The sequence below is a fragment of the Siphateles boraxobius genome, unplaced genomic scaffold (genome assembly GCF_051911475.1).
Source record: "Siphateles boraxobius isolate OS27281-9 unplaced genomic scaffold, OSU_SipBor_1 5, whole genome shotgun sequence".
Lineage (NCBI taxonomy): Eukaryota > Metazoa > Chordata > Actinopteri > Cypriniformes > Leuciscidae > Siphateles > Siphateles boraxobius.
This window is the reverse complement of record NW_027509141.1, coordinates 26,423,038-26,448,742: the sequence shown is the minus strand read 5'-3', so window position 1 is coordinate 26,448,742 and position 25,705 is coordinate 26,423,038. Positions and strand designations below refer to the sequence as shown.

The 25,705-nt window shown below is 38.1% G+C and overlaps 1 protein-coding gene across 2 annotated transcripts in view; it reads right to left on the bottom strand.

Moving 5' to 3' along the window:
- Positions 1 to 25,705, bottom strand: part of ephb2b (eph receptor B2b) — a 179,716-nt gene that overhangs the window by 74,742 nt on the left and 79,269 nt on the right. For both annotated transcript variants that reach the window (XM_077203631.1, XM_077203633.1), the window contains exons 2-3: positions 20,012 to 20,091; positions 11,655 to 12,339 (exon numbers count right to left, since the gene is read on the bottom strand). In XM_077203631.1, coding sequence (XP_077059746.1) covers positions 11,655 to 12,339; positions 20,012 to 20,091 — 765 coding nt within the window. The remainder of the gene's footprint in view (positions 1 to 11,654; positions 12,340 to 20,011; positions 20,092 to 25,705) is intronic.

Below are 25,705 nucleotides of genomic sequence, written 5' to 3'. Positions count from 1 at the left end.
CTCAGTGGGAAGTCTGTGGGAAGGAAAAAGTGTGGCAAAAAGCGCTGCACAACGAGAAGAGGTGACCGGACCCTGAGGAAGATTGTGGAGAAGGACCGGTTCCAGACCTTGGGGAACCTGCGGAAGCAGTGGACTGAGTCTGGAGTAGAAACATCCAGAGCCACCGTGAAGAGGCGTGTGAAGGAAATGGGCTACAGGTGCCGCATTCCCCAGGTCAAGCCACTTTTGAACTAGAAACAGCGGCAGAAGCGCCTGACCTGGGCTACAGAGAAGCAGCACTGGACTGTTGCTCAGTTTTGCATGTCATTCGGAAATCAAGGTGCCAGAGTCTGGAGGAAGACTGGGGAGAAGGAAATGCCAAAATGCCTGAAGTCCAGTGTCAAGTACCCACGGTCAGTGATGGTCTGGGGTGCCATGTCAGCTGCTGGTGTTAGTGCACTGTGTTTAATCAAGGGGAGGGTCAATGCAGCTAGCTATCAGGAGATTTTGGAGCACTTCATACATCTGCTGAAAAGCTTTATGGAGATGAAGATTTCATTTTTCAGCACGACCTGGCACCTGCTCACAGTGCCAAAACCACTGGTAAATGGTTTACTGACCATGGTATTACTGTGCTCAATTGGCCTGCCAACTCTCCTGACCTGAACCCCATAGAGAATCTGTGGGATATTGTGAAGAGAAAGTTGAGAGACGCAAGACCCAACACTCTGGATGAGCTTAAGGCCGCTATCGAAGCATCCTGGGCCTCCATAACACCTCAGCAGTGCCACAGGCTGATTGCCTCCATGCCACGCCGCATTGAAGCAGTCATTTCTGCAAAAGGATTCCCGACCAAGTATTGACTATTGTGTGCATAACTGAATATAATTATTTGAAGGTTGACTTTTTTTTTTTATTAAAACACTTCTTTTATTGGTCGGATGAAATATGCTAATTTTTTGAGACAGGAATTTTGGGTTTTCATGAGCTGTATGCCAAAATCATCAGTATTAAAACAATAAAAGACCTGAAATATTTCAGTTGGTGTGCAATGAATCTAAAATATATGAAAGTTTAATTTTCATCATTACATTATGGAAAATAATGAACTTTATCACAATATGCTAATTTTTTGAGAAGGACCTGTATATATCGCGGTACTTTCTACATTTTTCTATTTGGATAAAGAAAATGTATTTATTTAAAAAAAAAAAAAAATTATTTCACATCCTGCTCAATGATATCCAAACAATGTTGATGAATATGGAAGGATATGGAAACAAATATAGGGAATGTAATGTAGGCTATGCAATATATTATGTGCAAAAAGGTGATTAAAATCACATTAAATTCTAACATTGTAACATTACAAACTAAAAACAAAAATAATGCTTTTGTTTTTAAAAATGACTAAAGGCTAAACTAAAAATGAAAATAAAAATAAGAGCTAATTATATTAGCCTGCATTTGATTACCCAGGGCTCTCAAGTTTTAACAAAAGTTTAGAGTGAGATTTAGGGGAGTAGCCACCCAAATATTTGCAGCAGCGGTCCCTCGACCCAACCAAATTCGCTTCAATTTTTGCTAGCAGTTCAATTTTGCCTATTGTTCATAATTGACCCGCACAAATGGAAATTATAACAATTGTTAAATCTGATAAAAAGACAAATTCATCCAAATAAAATAAATAGTTATATTTAAAAAATACAAATTTATTGAAAAATAAAAATTAATTTGACCCCAAACAAGCCAAATGAACATCAGTGCTCAATGTACATAACATTGTGTCATAACAACTTGCCCTGAGCATGTATGTCAAGACCCAAACCGGTCACCTTTACATGGGTCATCGGATGCCCATTTTCCACAAGTTGGTATGATTCTTTTGGGTCTTCATGTAAAGTTTGTAACATACTTTGGTTAAAATTTCTCAATGGTTGTGTAAAACAACACCCTTTTTACCTCTTCAAAAACAGCTCTGTTCACAGTGACCCTTTCGGTGAATGTCTCTTTAAATGATAATGAGCAACAACTTTTTGGCTTTTTGAGGATTAAAAAAAAGTGAATGGATTTTTTTCATTGCATGGTGATTGTGTCCACACACTGCAAAGACACATTTATTTGCAAATACCATATAAAAGTGTATTTTGCATCCTATGACCCCTTTAAAAGCAGTTGGAGAGTTTTTGAATGCATCAAAAATAATTTAACACGAATTTGGCTATACTCCTCAACATCAGCTCTCACTGTCTTTGATCACACGCAAGAGATATCGTCCAGGTATCGTAAAATCAAAATGCTAAAAAAAATAAAAAATAAATGAAGATGTCCGCAAACCGCATTCATCAGATCGTGCTCTTTCAACTTCCACTCCGTGTGTGCGCGTGTTGTCTAGTAACGAACGTGCTTGCAGCGGGAACACATAATTTACCCGGAAACAACTAATTCTAATTTCTGATTGGCTGGTAGCTAGGATTTAACTTTATATAACTCGAGACAGATGCTATGAACTCGGCAGAGAACTTCCCTCCGTTTGCCTGCGCCTCGTCCATTAATTGTATAGCGGGACAAGTTCCCTTACTCCTCAGCGTGAGAAATACAAGGTGTGGCGTGTGAGCGTGTGAACAGGTTGAAATGCGTGTGTGAGACTTGAGAGCCCTGGATTACCCCATTATAATGGTCACTTTCATAAAAATATACTTGTAGGTTTAAAATTCCACATATGGCACATGTATTGTCTCCAACAAGAAATATTTTAGTAATACGTATTTTAGTCAGAATTATTGCGCTACTGTTCTATTGTGCTTGTCTGTTTGGCGCGCATGCGCGGCGGCGCTCATTATCGGAAGCTTGAATTTTAGCGGAGATTCATTTGCAGAAGCTTGTCCTCTCCTGACAGTGAAATGGACATATTTGTTTTATTTGTTTGAACATTTACAGATGGAGAATATACCTGTGAAATGTAAGTTAAGCACTGAGGAAAGCACCACGTCTCAAACGCATTAAACAGCGCCAGTATTTATCTTTCAGTCACTAACAGTAGGCTATCTGTCCGAGCATCTGACAGGGCAAGCTGCTTTAAACTTGTTAACTATCTTACAAGTTATTTTGAAGTGCTTAATAAGCTTGTGTCATGTTTAGGACAAATTGTACTGTTCTTTCACTGCAGGAGCTCACACTGCGTACTCCACTATTTTTCAGATGTGCTCGTATCAAACTACTGTATCGATATAAACGGTATTGCCTCATTCCATATCGTGGGGGAAAAAAATATCGATATATTGTACTCGATATACCGCCCAGCCCTACAAACAAATAAACAATATGAATTCTACTACTGACATACATTTGTTTCTCTATTATTATCCATGCTATTTGGCAGGAACAGTTCAGCTCTATTCAACTCAAAGTCAACTAACACTGTTCATAGCATGCTTTATTTTTCAAATTTTGGCCTTTTACTTTTTGACCCCTTGCTCCCAAAGCTTTTATACTGCACTTTAGGCAACACAATATTGAAGGGTTAGGAAAATAGCTCTTTGGAGACCTGCATTGTTTGAAAAGCTAACAGCTGATATTAGCACAGTACGTCAGCCCAACTGTGAGGCATCCATTACCGATGATCCATTCAAGGGGTGAACACATGCTCTTATCTTCTGCCCTTGCCCTTCACCCACTTTCTTGTTTAATCTTTAATCACCATGAGAGAGGGGACAGGAGACATCATGTAGGGAGACCTTTTGTCAGCAACAGTTTCTTATTTTAGAATCCATTACTACTCTGCAAATCTATCCCCATGAAGGAAAGAGGCACTCCTTGAAAGACACGTGGCTTTAAGCACAACTGTAAGTATCAAGCACTGTTGTGAGAATCGCCCAATAATTAATCGTATTTCTCCAGAGAAAAAATCGAATAAAAATAAATATACATATTTTAATGTTATTTTTACCACCACTAAGATATATATATATATATATTATTACAATGAAAGAATGCAACCTTTTAAAGTTTTCTTGAGCCACATGTGGAGCGCATCAAACTGAAGTAAAACCTTAGAGAAACTAGTGTAACAAGATCGCCTAATTGATCTTTGTAAGGTCAAATGACGGATCAGGAAACGACACACTTTGCAGCCTATATCCTTCAGAGCATAGCTGGGGGTCAACAGAGTGCGAACAACTGGAATCCTGCAGCAAAGACAGTCGCAGCGTGACACAGATTGCAGCCCTAGCCTCACATCGGCATGAGAGCCATCTATCAAAATTTCCAGAAAAAAGGCTTGCAGTGTAACAAATTCCTAACCCTGCACTAACCTCAAATGTCACTCAAGGTTAAAGAATTGCAATTCATATTGGCTTGCATGTCAATTGAATTCATCCATCACCAGTTGCTGTCGTAGCGGCACAACAGCTGTACTGCTATTTGATCCTGATTTCCTCCCCAGAATCGAATGGTATTTGTGACAAAACATGCCCCGCTTTCTGTAACCCCTTGTTCGTTATTTGCCAGCGGTTAGCACAGACTTGTAGCTCTTCAGAAGACACATGCCCTGTTTCTTTTCTTTCGACCCGTGACGAACTGATACTGCATCCTGTCTAGGCCTTTCAATGGTCAGAGTATGAATCAAAACAGATGAAAGAGACCTCTGGCGTTTGTGAGAGATCCCATGTATGATTGGAAAAAAACATCCACATTCTGGCTTCTAAAGGAGATCAAGCCCCTAACCTCTTTTCCACCTCGGCATAGTTGTGCTAGAAGAAACCGCTCCATCAGCATAGACCTCCTAACCCTTAGATTTTCATCTATGAAAACTCATAAGGTGTCCTGAAAGAAAGACAGGCGTGAGAAATTCCTCAAATGATCAGAGATGACACAGAATAGTGATTACAGCCTCTCAGGATCATGGGACTCCAACAACGAGAATCCCAGTGGACATGTGAGCTAATGACTGGCTGCTCGGAGATGCATGTGGAACAAGTTAACACATCATGCTCCCTGAGCTCTGGTACGTTCCCAGTCGTTTCAGTTTGGCGTTATCACTTACAAGGGAGTGATGGATGTGCTGAGAGAAAAATGATGAGTGTTCCTCAAAGGAGTAAGTGTGGGTGGGTGAGTGGGGAGATATCTTTAGCTTTCAGAAAGTTACATTTATTCTGCTTCAGAAAAAGAAGAAGAAAAAAACAGCAGGAAAAAAAAAACACCTGGAAGAGCTGAAATCTCCATTACGGCTAGTCAACATGAAATAAAAGTGTATCGCTACTCCCCTGGGTCTCGGTAGGTGGGTAGACAGCTCCTATGGTACTTGTGATCCTAATCCTTGGCTAGCGTAGAGGAATCTTTATTTTCTGGCCATGCAAGCGACGAGTCTAAGGACTCGACTTGTTGGCTTTACCGTGTGTCTGCTGTCACCAAGAGCACTTTGAGCTCTTTGTCACACTCCCACTCCCAGAGTTGGGCTCTAGAGTGAACAACTCCGTATGAGAGGGTTTAATTTCACTGCTTAATGTTCTTTACTTTCCCAATTAGAGCCCAGACTGGAGGGTTGGCAAGAGCAGAGTAGTTAGGAGCTCAGCCATAAAAGTGTGCCATGGGTCAGATGTGGATTGAAGCTGTCTGAAAATTGCTGCAAAAAAGGCTGTATTGTACATACTCAATAGGTGAGGAATAAGGCCGAAAAGAAAGTCGAGAGGTTTGCATTACATTGCGGCCATGCTATTCTGAAATGAATGTGTCCATCAGCAGTAGATAATGCAGAAAATTGCTTGATGAAGTGTTGAGGGGAGGGAGTGCTAAGAGGCCACTTCAGTGAAACAGCACTACAATGAACCATGAACATGGGATTATATGAATGCTTGTGACTGAATACTTTATTGCGACAGATTGAGCATTAAAGCTGTGTCTAATATTGATTTTCATCTATTGTTCAAACCTTCAGCGCATTAATTGAATTATGGTTTAGATTTCATATACAATTTCAAAAAGAGCTAGAAAAGCTTATTCAACAACCCAATGGGTCAAGCAATCACAATTGCATCATTAAGTCTATATCCACGTTAGGCAAACTTCCTAAAAAAAAAAAGAAAAAAAGTGCAAACACTCAATAATCCCAAACCATGTTTGGGATTTTGTTCCTTGAAGTTTTGAAATTCAAGCTTATTTTAAGAATACACATATATGTGTGTGTGTGTGTGTGTGTGTGTGTGTGTGTGTGTGTGTGTGTGTGTGTGTGTGTGTGTGTGTGTGTGTGTGTGTGTGTGTGTGTGTGTGTGTGTGTGTGTGTGTGTGTGTGTGTATTCTTAAAATAAACTTTTCAAACCTTCAAGGAACAAAATCCCAAACATGGTCTCCTACCTGCAGAGCCCTTCATTTACAGTTTCTTTACAATCGCAATGACAATTTTTTCAATACTTTTAACAAATTTCCTAAACTCTTAACACAGTTAGCACTACATCGTGTGTACTGTGTAAGCTATACTATTAACACATTTCTTGTTGCTTTGACACAAAATGGATACAATTAACACATTTAAAATGCTTGAAGTTCTTTTACACACAAGCTCAAACAAGACCAAAACAATGGATTTTTACTGGCAAATTTACCAATGCTTTAACACTGTATGTCAGAACAGATAACACCATGTTCTAAACCTAACCCAGTCTAAAGACAAGTTAAACAGCTGTTTATACACAAATATATCCCCTTTATTTTATTCTATTCTTACTGAGAAACAGCTGAATGAATTATTCAGAAAATATATAAATTTATTTTTATTTATTTTATTCATTGCAGCAATTCTGTCTCCGTCTTCGTTTTTCCATTACAGTAACCGTACATTCTATAAAGCACTCTGAGATGGGTCTTTTTTTATTGAATTTCTGCAGCAAAATACCTAAACCCAACAAAACAAAAATGTAGAGAGGCTTCAAAAGAAACTGCAGTGCAAAACACAATCTATGATCAATACAATATACTGTCTGTTGTATAAGGACAGACCTGACACACATAAAATAATGCAGTTTCTGTAATTCCATCTGATGTTAGTGTTTTTATGACATTGTGCTATGATTGACTAAATCTTCCTGTTGGATGAGAACATATGTTAGTGTTTTGAAAAATTATTTGATTTTGAGACATGTTTGCAGTGTTTTGGTAGACATAGTGTATTGTTGATAGTGTATTATTGTATTTTAAAAATTAGTGTTGGAGTTTAGTTTACAATCTGTGATTTTGAACCTGAAAATTTACCGTTTTGCCAAGTGTGTGCTGTAGGTGTATTGGTGCGTTAAGAGTTTAGGAAATTTGTTAAAAGTATTGAAAAAATTGTCATAGCGATTGTAAAAAAAAACTGTAAACATGGAGGACTGAAAGATGATGATGGGACAATTGTTTTTTTAGCTTCATGAACCCCTGGGATTTCAGGCTGACCATAAGCATTGCTGTGCCCCATGTTTGCTGTTAGCCAATTAGATCTATCATTAAAAGCAGATGCTCCATGGGAAATAAAGGGAGTCACAGTGGTGCCTGTGGATCATGATGACTTCTTTGCTAAAGCCTTGTCGATGTGGAAGGTAGCCAGCACCAGGAATCCAGAGGGACACACTGTCCTTTACTCCTTTCCTCAACCTCTATATCATCAGGAAATGGCTTGTCTTCAGATCTTTTTATTTTATCGTATTGAGAATTACTGTAAGATTACATCAAACCTCTGCCTTAATCTTCTGTCTATGGATGTGCCACCACTCCACTGTCTCCTACTAATTCAAGCCCAAAACTGTGGTGGGAAACAAAAGTTAGGATGCAAATTATTCATAGCATTATTATTTACGTTTTGTCCTCCTCAAGTGTCGTCTGTTGTAGCATTTTAGTATCAACAGCTTTGATGAGATTTCCCATTTATAATGTCTAAAACTTAGATGCCATAAATGAAACACTGGTGTAGAAAGACACATATTTCTCCATATGGGAAACTGCTGTATCTATCGTTGCAGATCCATAAATAAACTCTTGTGGATCTGGTTCACACAACCACATTCCTGAAGAACAGACGAGTAATGCTTACCACTGTAAAACCTGCTCGCTCTCTTTCATCAGACTCGAGTTCATGAGAACTTCTCAACAGGTGGAAGGTCTGCACTCAATCAGCTTTGCCAAAGCAAGCAGTTTGTCTTTCATCGACAATGCTATGTAGCTCAAAATACCTTCACCAAGAAGTCCCCCAGTGCTGTTGCATTTGTTTGTGTTCATTTGATGTTCTTGCCTAATGGGTATTAATTGAAGTAGACTGCAAAAAATACTACTTTCAATTAGCATTTTTGTCTTTTTTCAGTTTTCCAGGTACATTTGGAACTACTGAAAAAGGTGTCACTGCAGTAAGACAAAAATAAATGTATATTCAAGATATTTTCTCTGAAATCAAGTCTTAATATCAGTGCATCTCAAGTGAATTTATTTAGTTTTAAGGTAATTTTTAGATGTTTTAACAAGGAAATCAAGTTAAAAAACAACTGATGAAAACTTTTTTGCAATGTACATTCAACACGCTCTCCACAGTTAGTTTTATATTCCGATAGTTTGCACTTCTAAACCCATTTTCCATAGACTGTGCGATCAGATTACAATTTGGAACAAATATGAGCATTGATTGTGGACCTAGAGCCCCTAACCATGAACATGTATCCTATTATGTCCTTCTGAGTATTCTGCTACCATTTCAAATGAACACGTTCTGTGAACAAGACCCTGTGCATCTCCAGTGGGTCCACATCTAACACAGCTCTAAAAGAAATCAGATCAGCCTTTATAAAGGGCATTTCTGCTAAAGCAACCTGGCTTGCTTCATTAACTTACAGCGCCTCCCTGGGAGGAAATTTAATATTGTTAGTAAAACGATCTCAATTTTCTGACAAGAAGCCAATGCCATCACAAGCATAAATAAATTGGTATGTTGTCAATATTTTGACAGACGTCATGTCGAAGAATCATTATCTGTTGAAAGTGCTGGAGAAGACTTAATTGAGACATGCATAATTGCGCGCTTGTTTATAGCGAGGTGACTGCATAAAGTGTTAGTAGAGTTGTGAGACAGATCTTTCATCTGCAGATCTTATGACCTCTTGGAACCAAGAAAGTAAGCGGATACCACGGCATCCCGGCGAAAACATCTTTCACAAATCAATTCATTACGCCCAACTCTCAGCAGTTAAAAGCCCTTCTTTCTTGCATCAACCCATCCCCCGACCACTGACCACAGTCCTGACATTGTCTCACGCCGCGGTATCAGCTTTCCCCTGCCAGAGAGATAAATGGCTCAATGAATTGAAGGCAGACCTCGATCAAAACCGCTTATGCATAATACAGACAACCAACATCAATAAACTATTTCCATAATATATCTATCTATCTACTTATCTACCCATCTATCTACATAAATACTATATATATATATCTGTCTGTCTAATTCAGTAACATTTTACAATAAGGTTTAACTTTGTATACAATACTTTTACAATTTATTAATAATGGTTAATGATCATTTCTATATGTACTAATAAATTATAAGATTTACTGCTATAAATTGTTAATATGTATAATATTTAAGAAAATAAATACATGCATATAAAAAATTATTCACCCATCCATTCAACCATCCTAAAGTTGACAGTTGTGTTTTCAGAAAATAATTAGCTCTATTCCTTTCAAATATATCTAGCCATTTTCACACCCAAAACACATCTAGGCAGTGCTAATCATCAAACGCTCTGTCATAGTTTTCTCTAGCCTTAAGAGTGCTGATCCAAGGTCAGTTCTAGCGCCTCATTAACATTTAGCTCATGGGATTAGAGACATTTTATGACATTAGCACTCTCTCACTTGCAATCAGGCCCTTCTGTCGAAAAATATTATGAAATATTCCTCAATGAATTAATATTCACTAATGCTTTATGAATATAAGCTAAATGCTCAGTGATTAGGATCATTATTATCTCTGTTAGGAGTAACAGTCTTTCAGCAAAACACTGACAGTGTGATGAGAAAGGCTTTAACAAGCACCTTTTTATAGTTTTGTTATGGTAATGGCTTTTAAACCCAGGTGTTTATAAAGAAAACTCAATTCCAAGCAGACTCTTGAAATATTAAAATCCATAGCATGCAGTAAAGTACATGAGGATCAAAAACAACCAAATGTGTATAATTATGTCAGATCTTCAATTTAAAGTAGACTGCTAGACGATTTATCGGCAGGTGCTCCTGTGCAAGGATTGTGACCGTACTCATTAACTGTCATTGAATGCATATCGGCAGAGTGCCGCCCTGCTAGTGCCTGCAATGAGCGGCTATCATCACAGCTCATCCTGGACTAGACGGGGAGCCGGGGTGGTAATTACAGCCAGGCTCATGAAGAGGCAGAGCGAGTATGTGTGTGTCTGTCTGTGCGAGTGGGTGCGAGAGGGAGGGAGGGGGGGGTCTGAAACACAGGTGGGCGTTTTATTGTGTCGTCTGTGTCAGCGTGGAGCCTGTCTGAAGGCTGTCGTTGCCGTGGGAACAGGGCCCGCCGTCGGGCGAAACGAGAGCTCCCACTGTAGAGCGAGTTGAATTACAGGTGAGGTAGGCTGAAGGAGAGGAGCACTGGGGTTTGGATAAGAAACGATCAATAAGCTCACACGCTGAGAAAGGGCCAGCTTACATTGATGCTGCACAGGGATACTGTGAAAGAGAAAAAAACAGCCATACTACCCACATCAACATGTTTGAGTTGCCTGGGATATCACAGTGAAACCACAACATCAACAGTGGGCCATTTCTAGAGCTTGGTAGGAAACACATGCTGTAGCTTGTAGGTCATTTAAAAAAAAAAAGACAATACAAACATCTAAAAATCCTTAAAATATGATTAATTTAACAAAGCAAGATTGCGCAGATTAAAAGACCCAGTCACACGAAGAATGTTAGCATCCACACCAACACACAATTTCGTTTTGTTTATTATAAGCAAGGGCTGTTGTTATGTTTTCTGCCTCTTTAAATGCTCAAGCTCTTTAAAACGGATGGATTCTGATTGGCTGTCAATGTTTTTATCATTCATCAGCTGGAAAAAATACTTGTGAAAATGAATCCATCAATACTGTTATAGTTGTGGTGTGCTATTCTTTTACATTTAGAACTATTTTTAAAACTATATCTTTATCATTATAGTTATTGTCCTTGGTGTGAGACTTTATTTCACAGAATATATCTTAAATTATACAATTCTAATAATTGCAATTATTTTTATCATTTATAATTATAATAATAGTTTAAAAAAATTTAAATGTTGTAATTTTTTTTCTTATAGCATTTGCTATGGCATAAAGCCAATATTTTATTAGTTATGCTTAAAATAAAACAAATATGTTGTCAATGGTGTGTTGCCAAAATATACTCTCTGAGAACAAGCCTTAAAATAAACTGCAATTTTGTTTTAAGAAAATGTATAATATTTTAAGGTTTCTTGTTTTTTGCAGCATGTGAGACTTCTAGAAAAATGTGCTGAAAAGACGACAGATAAAAAGAACACACAGACAAGCAAACAAATACTTTTCTGCTTTTTAGGATCAGTAGCAGCATGTGACAAAAAATAAAAAGAGTTTTGTGCAACATGACAAGACCACTACACATTAGCAGAAAAGTATGCTTACCTTTGCAAACAGTTCCATTCTCCACAGCCTCGTGCCCTGCTTTACACATACAGCGGCCAATAGGGACCATCCACTCTCCATCTCCATTACAGTACAGTTTAATGGGAACGTCGACCTCCTCGGCATTAGGGACGCACACTCCCCTCGCCGCCACCAGTGAGGTGCTCTCTGCTCCTGAAAGCGTCTCCTGAAATATCGCTCCGTTGCGGATGGTGCGAGGGCACTTCCGGTAGAACACTCGCACAGCGATAAGCGACATGCACCCGCCGTAGTCTTGGAAGGCTAGGTAGAAACCATTACGGGAGACGGGGCCGAAACTGCGAATCTCAGTGTTAATCTTCATAACGCGTCCACCCAGGTCTACTTGCGAGAAGCTCTCATCAGCCGCAATGGTATCCACCTTGATCCAAGGGTTTTCCATCCATGGGGGAAAGACTTTGGTGGCCGTGTCTGAGTCTGATTCATAGTAGTAGAGGTTGAAAGTTTCCTTGCAGGAACCAGGGACTCTCGGGATGCTGCTGCAGTCACGTACTGAGAACTTCATCTCCACATGAATGCGTTGAGCACCTCTTCGGCGGATGTACTTGGTGCGCACCCAGTTATTTTGGTTGGCGACGAAGACATTACACACCTGATAGGTACGAATGGTGTTCATATTCTCATCGTAGCCACTCACTTCTTCCCACTACAAAGAAAAAGTAGAAAGCAAAGGTTTACAGATTTGATTTACATCCAAGTTTGTTTGTTTTTACCTCTAGACAAGGAGAAATGGGATGGGAATGGGAAAAATGCTTTATTTACTATAATTTATTTGTATGAAATATTAAATATGTGCTCATGTGGCAAAAATGCCATATTAAGAACCGGCTACAGGTAATACAAATAGTCAATCCCTTCTAATAGATGTAGATTTAAAAAGCTAGATTTAAAAAATGATCTGACAGCAAAAACTATCATGTTATAGACACATTTGTATCTCTGCATCACATATCTGGAGGGCTTTACGAGCACCTGAACCATATTCAGCAGCTTTCCCCATATGCACAGGCCAGATTACTGCGCACAGGAGGAATGAGGTGGGAAAAGAGAGCAAAATTCTCCTGCTAGACTGCCAACAGGCCCTGGCACTAGGCATAGAGAGGACTGGCACTGGCTTGGGTTTCCTGTAGACCCCCACATTCCAGTGCCAAGCAATTCTGGTCTCTATTTATTTTTGTCTCTCTCACTCACTCTCAATTTCTTGCACTGTATAAAAATATGTACTATTAATATAGCTCAGACGGATACAAAGAAAAGGTGATACACTTTGTTGTTTACATAATCCTCTATTTTTTGCTCTGCTGCCTCTTTTCTGCCCTCAGGCAGCTTAAAAATGGAGCCAGCATTAGCATTATTAAATTCTTTCCCTTACAACGAGAAAACAACTGAGTATAGTTTAGTGAAATTAAACAAACAAGCTGACTCAACAGCAAAACTATCACACACACAATTTTTTTTTTAAATAAAATGAAAGGGATTGTATTAAAGGGATAGTTTATCCAAAAGTTCTCACTCCTGGTATGGATTTAAAAAAAAAACTAAAAATATATTATTTTCCATTAAAGAAAAAGTCATAAAGGTGACATGAAAGTGAGTAAATTATCACAGAATTTTTTTTTTGTAACCTATCCCTTTAATTAGAGACGCGACAAAAAAGAAAAAAGAAAAGAGAAATGAAACAAAACGAACAGAAACGAAAAGAAATGCAGAACATTTACCTTCAGTTGACCTACTGATCATTATGTAACAACTCACATAAACACATTCAAAAAGTCCATCCCGTTGAACATTACAAACCTAAGTTAATCAAATTATACGGAAAGCATTTGATAGAGTGAAAGAGACTTCTTGTAAAATTTACAAGTATATATTGCGCAGACTAAAGCATGAAGGGAACACGCACCAGGGACTTCACTGCTCGGCCTAAAGTGACTCCAGATGACTCCATTGTGGTTTTCACCCAACTTGCCTGCAATCAAGCCACAGGCTTACAGCACTAAACAACTCAAATACCAGGCACAGAAGTCTTGACCTAGTCCAAGATGGAAAGCCCTTTTCTTCACCTTAAAAAACATTTTCGCACCACGGCCTCAAAGCCCAGCAAGCGATCACCCAAACCCTTCCCAAATCACCCTACCCTTGAGTGTTATACTCTTCACTTAACAGCTGACATAATTTCCCAAATTAGTTGCTGCTTAACAAGGATTTTGACAGAGTTTTGACAGACTGGGGGAGAAAGTCAAGCCTGTCCAAGACCTCCATTCTATCAAATGATCTTGGACTAATTAAAACAGCATTCTTTCCTTGCAGCTTTTGTTCTTTATTCCCATGTCCCTGTTATTCGGCTGAGATGAACTGAAATGATTCTGGATAGGACTGTGGTCATTAACACTTGCACTTTTAGTGTGTATGTGTGTGTGTGTGTGTGTGTGTGTGTGTGTGTGTGTGTGTGTGTGTGTGTGTGTGTGTGTGTGTGTGTGTGTGTGTGTGTGTGTGTGTGTGTGTGTGTGTGTGTGTGTGTGTGTGTGTGTGTGTGCGTGTGTGTGTGTGTGTGTGTGTGTGTGTGTGTGTGTGTGTGTGTGTGTGTGTGTGTGTGTGTGTGTGTACTTCAACTCAGTCCTTTCAAGCAGCCAGATGTGTTTTGGGTCACTGGCAGCCATTGACCTTGCCACCTTTCTTAAGGATGACACATTCTTCCATGAACCAGAAAGGGGTGAGAGAATAAAGGGTACTTAAACAAGAGAAGACAGGGTGTAGCATCCTCTTGTTTGTAGTCTGTCACTCTGACTAATCAAATTAGAAAGAATTTATATAAAAGCAATGTTGCTAATGAGAGACTGAGTAAGCGCGTAACACATGATGGTCCAAACAAACTACCTTTAAATGGAAAGACTCCCTTTGTGCCGTCTCGGCTTCCTTGCCACTCTTTCATCAGAGGCAAAGAGGAGAACCAAATGAGACATAATAAGAGCCAAGCGATCAAGCACTGAGTGTGAAATTAGAAGAAACATCTTCATTTCCATAGGTTTTCTCCTGGACTTTCAGTGGGAATGTGGCTAAAGGGTGACCATGTGTTTAAAGAGGGATTCATTAAATGTGGATTTTTTTATTTTATTTTTTTGTCAGTTAAAGTATATACTATATAAGCAGTCTTTTTAACCTTTATTGTTAAAAAACTAAATACAAATTAATATTTTATATATTTTAACTATTAAACAAAAAAGTACAATTAGTGATTTTAATAAGTTAAAATAAATAAAATTATCGATTAAAATTATTGATTTAATTAGTTAAAAGTATATTTTTTAATAATTAAACAATTCATTCAAATATCTTTTTTTATATATATTGTGTGTGCTGAAAAATATTTTAAGTACTACTTTAAAAAAAAATAGTCAATAGTTATTAAATGTGAAATATAAATTAAACAATTTAAGTTATGGACTTAACAGAGAGAGTCATGCTTACTAAAACTATGGGTCATGTACTGCTTCCTCCTGAATCTATGGGTAATATACCGCTCTCACAAGTGTGTCAGGGCCTTTATCAAAAAGTGTTAAGACCCACAAGAAGTCTTACATAGGGGGCACTTCAGCAGTGGTGCACCACTGGCTTGTGTTCCTATATACCCACACCCAAATATAAAATTATGCCGCCATTAGGTCTAAGAGCTTGAGCTATGCTTTGAGGGTCACAAGCAAATATAAGAAGGACTATTACAGAGACTGCTAGGGCAGAACCCAGAGATGCAGTCCACTGAATGAGAATACAACCTTATATTCATAGGCCCCCCACATGGTCCTGATCGGCAGTCTTTCAATCATGACAAGACATACTAACTGTATTCTGTGTTCTTCTCTTAATCTACTGTCCAATAATAGTTCAACTAGACATTGCAGACTGTGTTATATTAAGCCAAGCATCACTATATCTCATAGTTCAGGTTAAGGTTTTGAACAATTAAAGATATCTATCATATGACCTTAAATTTTGTATTCACAAAGTTTGCTTTTCTAGTAAAAAATTACAGTTATACTGTACAAATTCATTTGAATTCTACTTCATTACAATTAAATTTAAAGTCAGGAATTAAATTGTAATTTAAAGTGCGTTCTCAATTTAATTTTGAATGGTGCACAACCCTACTAAATAATAAACAGTGACATACATTGTCCCATAACATTTGTGCTAAACCTGCTAAAAAAACTTTCAGAACACTAACATCATCACAGCATCCAGGTAAGAACCAAAAGCATGAGCATTTATTAAATTAAAAACAGTTTTTGCTGTTTTTTTGATGCAAAAATGTGTCCTCAGTGAGCATCCTTAATAATGATGATAACACTTTGGCAAACGGAATGTTTTAGCTATATGACTAATCTTGTATAAACAGTGTCTTCGGCATAGAAAAGTATCTAATTTCAATAAATCATGCACAAAAAAAACTGGAAGTCACAACTGAACTGAATTAAACTTGTAACTCGCACTGGGAAAAGGAGCTCTGTGATAAATGGCACACTGTACTTGTGGACAGAAGTTTAGAAACGATAACTCCCCTGCCACCCAAGACGAAGGAAAGTTCACAGCCGAGCTGTGATCTATAAGTCCCCCAGACAGAGGCTCTCCCGGCTAGAGCGGAGCCGCACGCTTGTGCTGAATTTTGAAAAAGGCTCGCTCCAGGGGATGCAGAAGTTGGCTGCGATCAAACTTTTGTGTTATATTAATTGTTCCACTATGACACGGCTCTGAACTTTTATTTGGACTTCTGCATCTTTTACAAATAAACTGTCAGAAACTTTTGAAGTTTACAACATGAAGCCAGCAATTAAAGCTCTCCCAGGGCTGTCATTTGTATTCAAGCATTTGTAAAGCGGTGCTGATGAGTCCTGTGAAATATGCTGACTCCACATCTCAATGCAAAGTGCTTTTTGGACTCAAAGAAATACATCGTAAATCTGCATAAATAAATCATTCACGCAGAGGGACGAAAGGGAAGCATGTATGACAGCTCCTGAGGGAAAGTTTCCCAATTTGCAGTTGTGGGAAATCTGACAGATAGAGTCACATTGAGACATTTGTCCTGAGGGGACGTGTGGGACAAATGACATGCGGATATTTCAGCTGAAGTGCAGTGGGATTACAACCCTAAGCGAGATACTGAACTCCCACCATTAGAAAGATTGACAGAGGGACAGAAAGTGATTGAAAAAAATGAGGCGACCTAAAAACTGAGCCGTCTTTGGCAGTCAGCTTCAATTACCTCCATCCACTGGTAATGCACAACATGTGAAGTAAGACAAACAAGCTTCCTATTGCTTCTTTAACCCTTGTGTCTATCTATATCCATGTGGATCATGTTTACATAACTCATACGAATCAAGGACATGACAAAAGAGTTATGCTGGTGAAGGGCGGCTTGTTTCAATCTTGACATGTGACCACACAGAGATTTGATTCCCTGATGGTGGGACCCCAAAATAATACAATAGTTTTAGACCGATCCACATTGGAACTGATTTCAGGACATTTCTTGAATCAAATTTTTAACCAATCTGATGTTGGTTGAAACATCCGTTTCTTGATGACTTAATCTAGCTCATGTCATGCTAATCAGAAATACTGAAACTACTGGTTTAAAACAAGGAAACCAAATTTTTTAAGAGAAGCTAAAGGGTTGTTCCAGAACTGTATGACTTTCTTCTGTGGAATACAAAAATAGAAATTTTGAAAAAGTTGTTGTTTTGGGCCCCATTGGCTGTCATTGTATGTCATTTTTTTTATATCTGTCATCTTTCACAAAAGACAAAATCATACAGGGATGAAATGATATGAAAGTAAGTAAATGATGACAAGTTCCTTTTTCAGGTAAAATATCCCTTTAACAGAGGACATTTGTGAGCATGTTCCCCTTTACAGCATCAAATTTAATTTCGTTGTTCATTATTCCTCGCAAAACAGACAGAAGCAGTTCATGAGCATGCAAATAAAGTCACAGATGATTAATGACAGTGTTAGATCTGGACCTTGAGGCAGTCAAGTGAGGGCCACACTATCACACTGATTAGTTACACAAATGTACTAGCTTATTTTCATGTTCTGCATCAGTAAGCAATGAGCCTAGATGCATGACCAAAACTGGGTTTGAACATGTTGGCATTTACAGACATTTGTAATGTCTCCTGCAACGCTGTTCTCTAACTAAGCCAGTAATGACTTAATTTACAGCCTCATGAGGATGTGTACAGACTGCACACACCATTGCTGTTATAAATTAAAAATAAGTCATCCTTAAATAAAATGTTTACGTTACATAAAATGCTCCCAGAGAGGTATAAGAGAAAATGGTCTTTTGACGCGATAAAACAACCATTTATAAAGTGCCCTTAAAAAAGCTGAAAAAACGTTAAGCTTTTTGTTGATTTAAATTGTGAGGTTAACAGAATGAATCAACAGGTTCACATAGTGCCGTCTTACTGAAAATGCTCTCCAACTTGACATTTTCTCTACCACTTAATTTGTTTGTTTTTAGAGTGAACACAGTGTTATCGTAAAGAAAGTGTCTGATTCTGTGTAGCTGCTCAAATCAGGGGTTGCATGCCACTTTACAGTTATATTGATGGCCAAAAATTGAACAGACCAAATTTAAAGCCAGCAAATTCCACCTTTGATTTCAATAAGTCTTTAAATTATTAAAATACATCTGAAATTATAACATACGATTTTAAAAAGCTGAAGTGCAGGTCCAAACACGTAACTATACAGACATGTGGAGTAATAACTACAGTCAAAAATAATAACAGAAAGCACATGAAGTATGTGCTCCTCACACCTGGCTGCGATAAAGGGCTACCGTAAATCTTTCTTTAATGCAGGTGTTAACTTCCATAATTACACTGTTCAATACAGTATATTCCACCTGCACAAACCATCAAGGGGTTTAGAATAAATTCAGGACACAAATGTGAATGAATGAATGAAAGAATGAATGAGTGAATGAATGAACAAACCACATCTGGATTTTTTCTCCTTGACAGTTCGGCAACGGGGGTTTGTTTTGCAAAGCTATTCAGTGGCATGTAGGCCAACTGTTGATGGAGTGCTCTATATTTTGACTGACACTGATACTTTAGTTAAGCCCACAAGGCTCTGCAGGGGTGTAAGACAATAACTTAAAGCCTTTCTTTCTATAAGGTTTACAGAATCCCACCTGTTTAGTACTGCTGCGGGGAACCGCCATGCCCTGACTTTAGTCAAAGTGTGCTATGTCTTGCTAGAGACTATTCTCTGTATCTTGTTTCTTTTAAGAAAATGTATATGATCTTTGAAAATACGTGGCATCAGACAGCAGAATAACCAAAAAATTAATCTGAGGGAAAGTTGGAACAATCACTAGCATTCCTTTGCTGAAGAATCAATTTCCATTTTGGATATCTATTCTATAATTTCTGAAAGTGACAAATATGTTTTGCATCTGAACCATGCAATGTTTAATTTCACACTTTATATCACGACATCCCCTCTGTCTGTGTAGCTATTAGCTGTGGTATTGAAATGTTTTGTTAATTCTTCAGAGTTGTAAAAATGAAAAACATGTGATGACGCAAAGCATGTGTAATTCTATTTCTTTTGTTGCAGAGGAAAAGAAGAGGTGAATCTTATTCGGTGCAGATTGAATCCAGAGCCTCAGACCCGAAGACACCAGACCTCTTTGTTCTTTTATATTGATTGCTCTAATCAGTACAGGGGGGAAAAGCTGCATGCCCTCAGGTTCCAAGAGAAGATGGTGAGCAAAATGATTTCTAAAGAACTTTGAAGTTGCTCAGCCACACTGTCAGCCTTCTATCCTCTTTTCTTCCTCCAGTTTTTAGTCTCTCCGTCTCTCTCAGTCTTCCATTTTTATTTTACTGCTTCCAGACGCATGGAATGGTATAATTTAAACCATCCCCCCAAACAGACACAGAAGCATAAATAATTGAATAAAATAGGGAGTGGTTTTTTAGAAATACATCAGCAAATTACTCGGGAATATATTTTTCTACCCCCGACCTTTTCAGAAGAACATAGATCTTGGTGTGGGGGAGGAGACGATTAATTACTCCCTGACCAGTGGGCGCTGAGCAGGCATGAGCCTACATGGATGAAACCTAGTCTTTGTGGCACTATATGGTAAGAATTCACATCCAGTTTCTGTCATAATCATCAGAATACTAGGATTAATTGATCATTTCATGTAACCTCAGTAAACCTTGTACAATAAAAAGACTAACTGAATTAGAAAAATAAATCTGTTAATATATAGACACATTAAGAGAACTTACACTATTGTCACTTGTCCCCGACACCGGATATACTGTCCAGCCAAGCTCTGCGGTCGCTGTGGTGGAATCCATCAACATTTCTGTGGAAGTAGGAGGAAACATAAAAAGATTACACATCCAGGTCATGCTTTGTACAATGTTCAATGTCTGTGAGTTCATATACAGATATCACCCACAGCATCTAGCAATCTATCATTTATCTTCAATAAACAGAGTGAGGGAAATTGCTAATGTTGTCTCGACTAATTCCAAGAGGATCCTAAATCACAAATAAACCCAGAAAAAACAGACTCTGACGTTTACACCAAATATAGAGCTTAATCGCTTTTTATCCCCAGTCTTTGCTTAAGGAAATGCTGGGGAAGAATAAAAACCTATGAATATTTCATATATTTCAATGCATTAACATCATTCTTCATCCAGACATTTATAGAGGCTTCTGATACCACTTAACCAACTGCTCCATAAAATACTATCAACACGTTTGACACGAATCAGCCTTAAATCTGTTTCGATATTACAGCTGTCTCCAGTAGTAAAGATAAAAAATGCTCTAAAATCAAGAAGGGGGCAGGAAATAGTGGGTTCTGCCCTGCTGTGTGATTCAGCCAAGATATTTTACAGACAACAGCACATTATCAGGCTCCACCAATGCAGAGCTTACATGGTTACAGGATGTAGGTAAGCAGTTGGACAACAATGAGATAACCACCAGAGACATTTTAATAACGAAATGGCAGCGTATTGATACTGAGAAAGGCTAATTTACAGACCTTACAGTGCGTTTGCCGGCAAATGTTCATAAATACCCAAAACATGCATATTGCATCGTTCTAGCCAAAGCTAAATTTCTGTTCAGATTGACTTCTTTTATCATAGTACTAGGGATGTCAACGATTATTTTGAAAATCGAGTAATAGAGAGTTAAAAGTTCATTTTGAAATTGTGATGAACAGTTCGCATATTTAGAAATGTATTGATGTATTCTCCTGGGTTGGCATTGGTTTATAAGTGATTTACATTCAAATCTGATGAAATGGCACACCGCGTTCCCACATGAACGTTATAAGCAACTCAAACTCACACGAGATGGAGTTTGAGATGCTCCACACTTGTAAATGATATAAGTTCATCAGGAGGAGCATTTAGTGTGAACGGAGCCGCTCTGAGATGCACGTAAACTACAAGCATGTAAATAAAGTACATATATTAAACCCGCAGGGCATATATTTATTTCATTGAATCGCAGTCTTTTTCAGTAAATTGTAATCGATGATTTTTTTAAATGGAGTACTCGAATTAAGACAGTTTATGTGTGTACAGGATTTGAAACCACTTGAAAAGACTATTTTCAAGCCAAATAAGGCAAGTGAATTTTAATTTGGTTTGCTCATACTGCGTGCAAATATGAAAGCTAATTTAAAATATATTGTAGTTGAGTTTTTCAAATATTGTGACTAATATATAATTCTGCTGCCTCCTAATATTTTGGGGGATTAAAATGTGTAAACTGTGCTTGCCGTTCATGCTAAATCCACACATTTGAAAATATAAATCTAATAATGGTGACAGCAAAAATAAAAATCACTAAACAGGTGTTGCACTGCCTCATCAATATTCAGCATGAATGGTTTTTAAATCAGTTATCACTCAAAAAGCTCCATAAATAGCCCCTCTGTGTACATTAACAATTCATGCGTACATTCTTCTCCCCTAGATAAAACATTGATATTCGACAGTTTGTATAGGGACAAGCATTTTATGCATGCCTTCATAGTAAAGAAACTGCACTTTTGAGTGCCACTGAAAGGGGAAGAATTATAATCAGATGAAAGATGACCGTTTGGTTGAGTAGAAATCAATCTAGTAACAATTACTTCAATTACTCCAGCTGTGCAACATCAGCTCAGACCTTAAAGTAACAAGATTAGCCAGCCTTTCACCCACTCGTTCTGTGCTAAGACTGCTAGGTTGGAGAAAAAAAATCTAGTAACTGGAGGCCAGTTACTCTACTTCTACTGATTAGTTGGTGTTAAAGAACATCTCAAGTAATTGGGGTCAAAGAGAACACATTTTGCCGTCTGGGGTCCTTAGAGGCACGGGGATGATAGTTCTCAGTTCAGATTGGCCGTCAGTCATCCCATGTGAATACTCCATGTTATCGCATTGATGGCTTAATTAATTTCCTCTAGTAATTAGAGTAAGACGAAGTTGTTAGACTTTTGGAGGGAAATAGAGGAAGTTTGTGTTTTATCACAGTCGAATGCAGCTGTTTTGACTTCCTTTTACAAGCATCAGAGTACAAAACGTCTTTCAGAGCCTCAGCTTGATGCCAACTAATTACCAGTCTTAGCTATTGGAAATACTTATTCATTTACAGAATTTTCATTAATCTTGCATTAGGCTATTTGATCATTTTAAATGCGCTTTTGAACGCTGGTTGCAATTAAGACGGGCCTTGAAAACGACAGTGATTTTGAAGGAAAACAGTAAGTGTACTGTTTGGGGCTGTGCAGAGGAACGCAGCCTTTCGGGCATGTCTCTATACCTCAGATTCCCCCTGAATTATATTCCAGGAAAAACCAAAAGCATTCAATGAAAAAAAACTACATGTGGGTCCAATTTATTTGAAAAAGGACATATTCCATCTTTAAGGCACACAAATTTAAGCTAAATTACATGATTATCACTAAGCCTAAAATTTATACTCAGAGACTCATGAAACTTACTCTGGATGTCCATTCATAGCAGTCTAAAATGAAGATCTGCTTTCAGTTGGTACACAGAGGTGAAATCAAAATGCAATTATAGGCCATAATAAACAATAGAATTGAAAAAGTGGCAAAGTGAATTTTCTAACCTCATGCCGAGTACTTGTGGGCATGTGGTCCTTTATACAGCACCATGAGTGCATTGACTAGCGGTGATGTAAACATTCTTTCCCTTTCATAAGCTCCTATGCTTTATAAGCTACTGCTTTTCGCAGTCTGGAAGAGTGATGCACTGCCTGTCCTGTACCGTACAATGGATAACCCCCCAACCAGAGGCCTCATGCGTACGCAGAGCCAAGCTAGAGATTTACGACTCCCCGCAGTTATGGCCGTACCTCACTGCTACGACTTGCTTCCAACTCTTCATCCTCTGTGACGAGGTAAACCAGAGGGGTCTCTCGGCTCCACAGGACTCTCTTATGGACTTTTTGAAGAGTGTAGTGGATGTGGCACCATGAGGATTGAATGTGTTTATGCTCACACCACGTCTGGAGGTGACAACACATTCCAACCAGGGCCTATGAATAAGCCTGAGTCATTGGAAGGTTCAGCATAGACACCACTTTAAGACCCAGGAGGACGCGTGAGTTTAAGCTTTTTAACAGGAATGATTTTTATGAATTTTCCCAATGCGAATATGTAATGGTAGGAGGAGCTTTCTGAAGCCTTGGTAAAATATCTTCTCAAAGTATAATGGAGTTCAAAACATTTTGCTTATGCTTTACACTCATATTACCTGAGTTTCTGATCAGAATTGAGTTTGATGAGATAAAAACAATGTGTATTGCAAAATAACTGATTTACACAAAAACAGTGCAATCATATTCATAATTAAATGACTCTTATAATATGTTCTTTTAAGTGAACTAGAAACATACATCACAACTAATATAGTCTGATTCATGCACAACTTACACTTTTGAACCAGTCCTTTTAAACAATCGTTCAAAAAGACTTCAAAGTCAGTGTGAAGTTTAACCCTATTATTTGAATCATTCTGACAAATCCACTGAACTCACAGAATCCATCTTTTAATATAATACAGTAAAGGCACAGATGATACAGATACATATAGATGATGCATAGATATTGATAAAAACAGAGAGATTTTGAGGTTTTCTACAAACTTTCATATAGTAGTTTATAACAAAAGTGTTCATAACTTTATAATAATTTTACTAATTAAATGTAATTTAAAGCTTATTTAAAATTTTGTTTCTTGATTGTGTTGATTATATTTGTTGAATAAATATCTGAAATTTACCCAAATGAATTGTAAACAAATCAAGTTTGAACTGAATTGAAAGCTTTTGAATCTGAATCTAAATCAGGCCATATGCATTGATAACCCAGCCCTTGTTTTCGCTGGGATTTAGGGTGCCATGGCATTTCATCCGAAGGTTAGAAAGGCCAGCTGTTCATTGCAAGGCTGTAAACAAAAGGAGCCTCTGAACACCAGTCCACGTTAATTGATAGGAAACAGGATCCTTCCAGACCAGGGATTACTGTTGGGAAAATTGATTGGTCAGCAGCTATGCTCCTGAGCCAGAGAGTGGCACCTGTTAAAATTGCTACTTTTAAAAAGGCCACAGAAAGTTATTTGGAGAACGCTGCCGTGTAAAATGGCTACACGGATCATTAATAGGAGGGTCTGTTTATTTGGGGAGGTGATTAGGGTTTGAGCTGTAGACCACAGAATGCCACACACACTTGTTGCACAGGCACTGGACTGTAGCCACTTCACACAGTCACATATACATTCAGTGACCTTGAATCTAGGCCTGTTTCCAAATTTGCGTCAAGAAATGTCAACTTGGAAAGATAAATGGAAAGTCTTCGGATGATAATTCCATTTCCTAAAGAATCCCTAATATCTCTAATACCTGTGTATGTCTGTGGCTGATTTTATATACTCTCTGGAGGATGCTTCAGGAGAAACCGGCTTGGCTGCCTAACTCAATTATGTGGGTGGGCTAGTTATGACAGAAGACTATGGTATCATTATTCTAAAACTTGCAGAGCTGTATGTGGAGAGACTGACTTAAATGTTTTGGCAGCTAATGCCCAACAAACCTCCCCTTGCCCTTGGATAGAGCATGGCGGTTCTTCACACGAGTACTGGCTTCCAAATAGCCTAGGCCAGATTTCACATTAGTGACTCACAAACAGCATGTAGAAGCACTGTTAACACTTTAGAACAAGGCTCAATTTATTAATACTAGGGGTGTCCCTGACTAAGGATTTTCATTATCATTATTTTCAAATTAGATTTGTCAAGTCTTGACTCTTGTCTATAGTCGACTAACAGTCGAATCGTGTGTGTGTGTGTGTGTGTGTGTGTGTGTGTGTGTGTGTGTGTGTGTGTGTGTGTGTGTGTGTGTGTGTGTGTGTGTGTGTGTGTGTGTGTGTGTGTGGTGGGGGGTTGGGGGGTGGGGTTGGGGGGGCTTTAACAATTTAAAGCCGCAATGTACTTAACATCACAACAAAGATATAGAAGAAAATGTATAAAAACATTTCGGATCAATGTTTTTTAAAACTAAGAAATAACATAAACTGCAAAAAGGCCACACTTCAGCCAGGATTTGCATTTCACATGCAAATCAAATTAAATCGGCTAAATTGCCTGTGCGAGCACACTCTATGTATCCTAGGCCTAATGTGCAACATGAATGCACTGAAAAATAATCAACAATTAATTAACAGAATTAAATTAGAACAGAAAATACCTTTCTAATAAATAAAATACAAAACAAAATAAGTCATAATAAAGTCACAAGATACAGAACAAATGTGTGCAAAATGTCTAAAGTCCAGGGGAACATATTTTCAAAACACAAGCCACAAATAGTTAAATTAGATAACCCTGAGTGATCAATTAATAAAATTAAAATAAAGAAATTATTAAAATAACGAAAGTATGGCC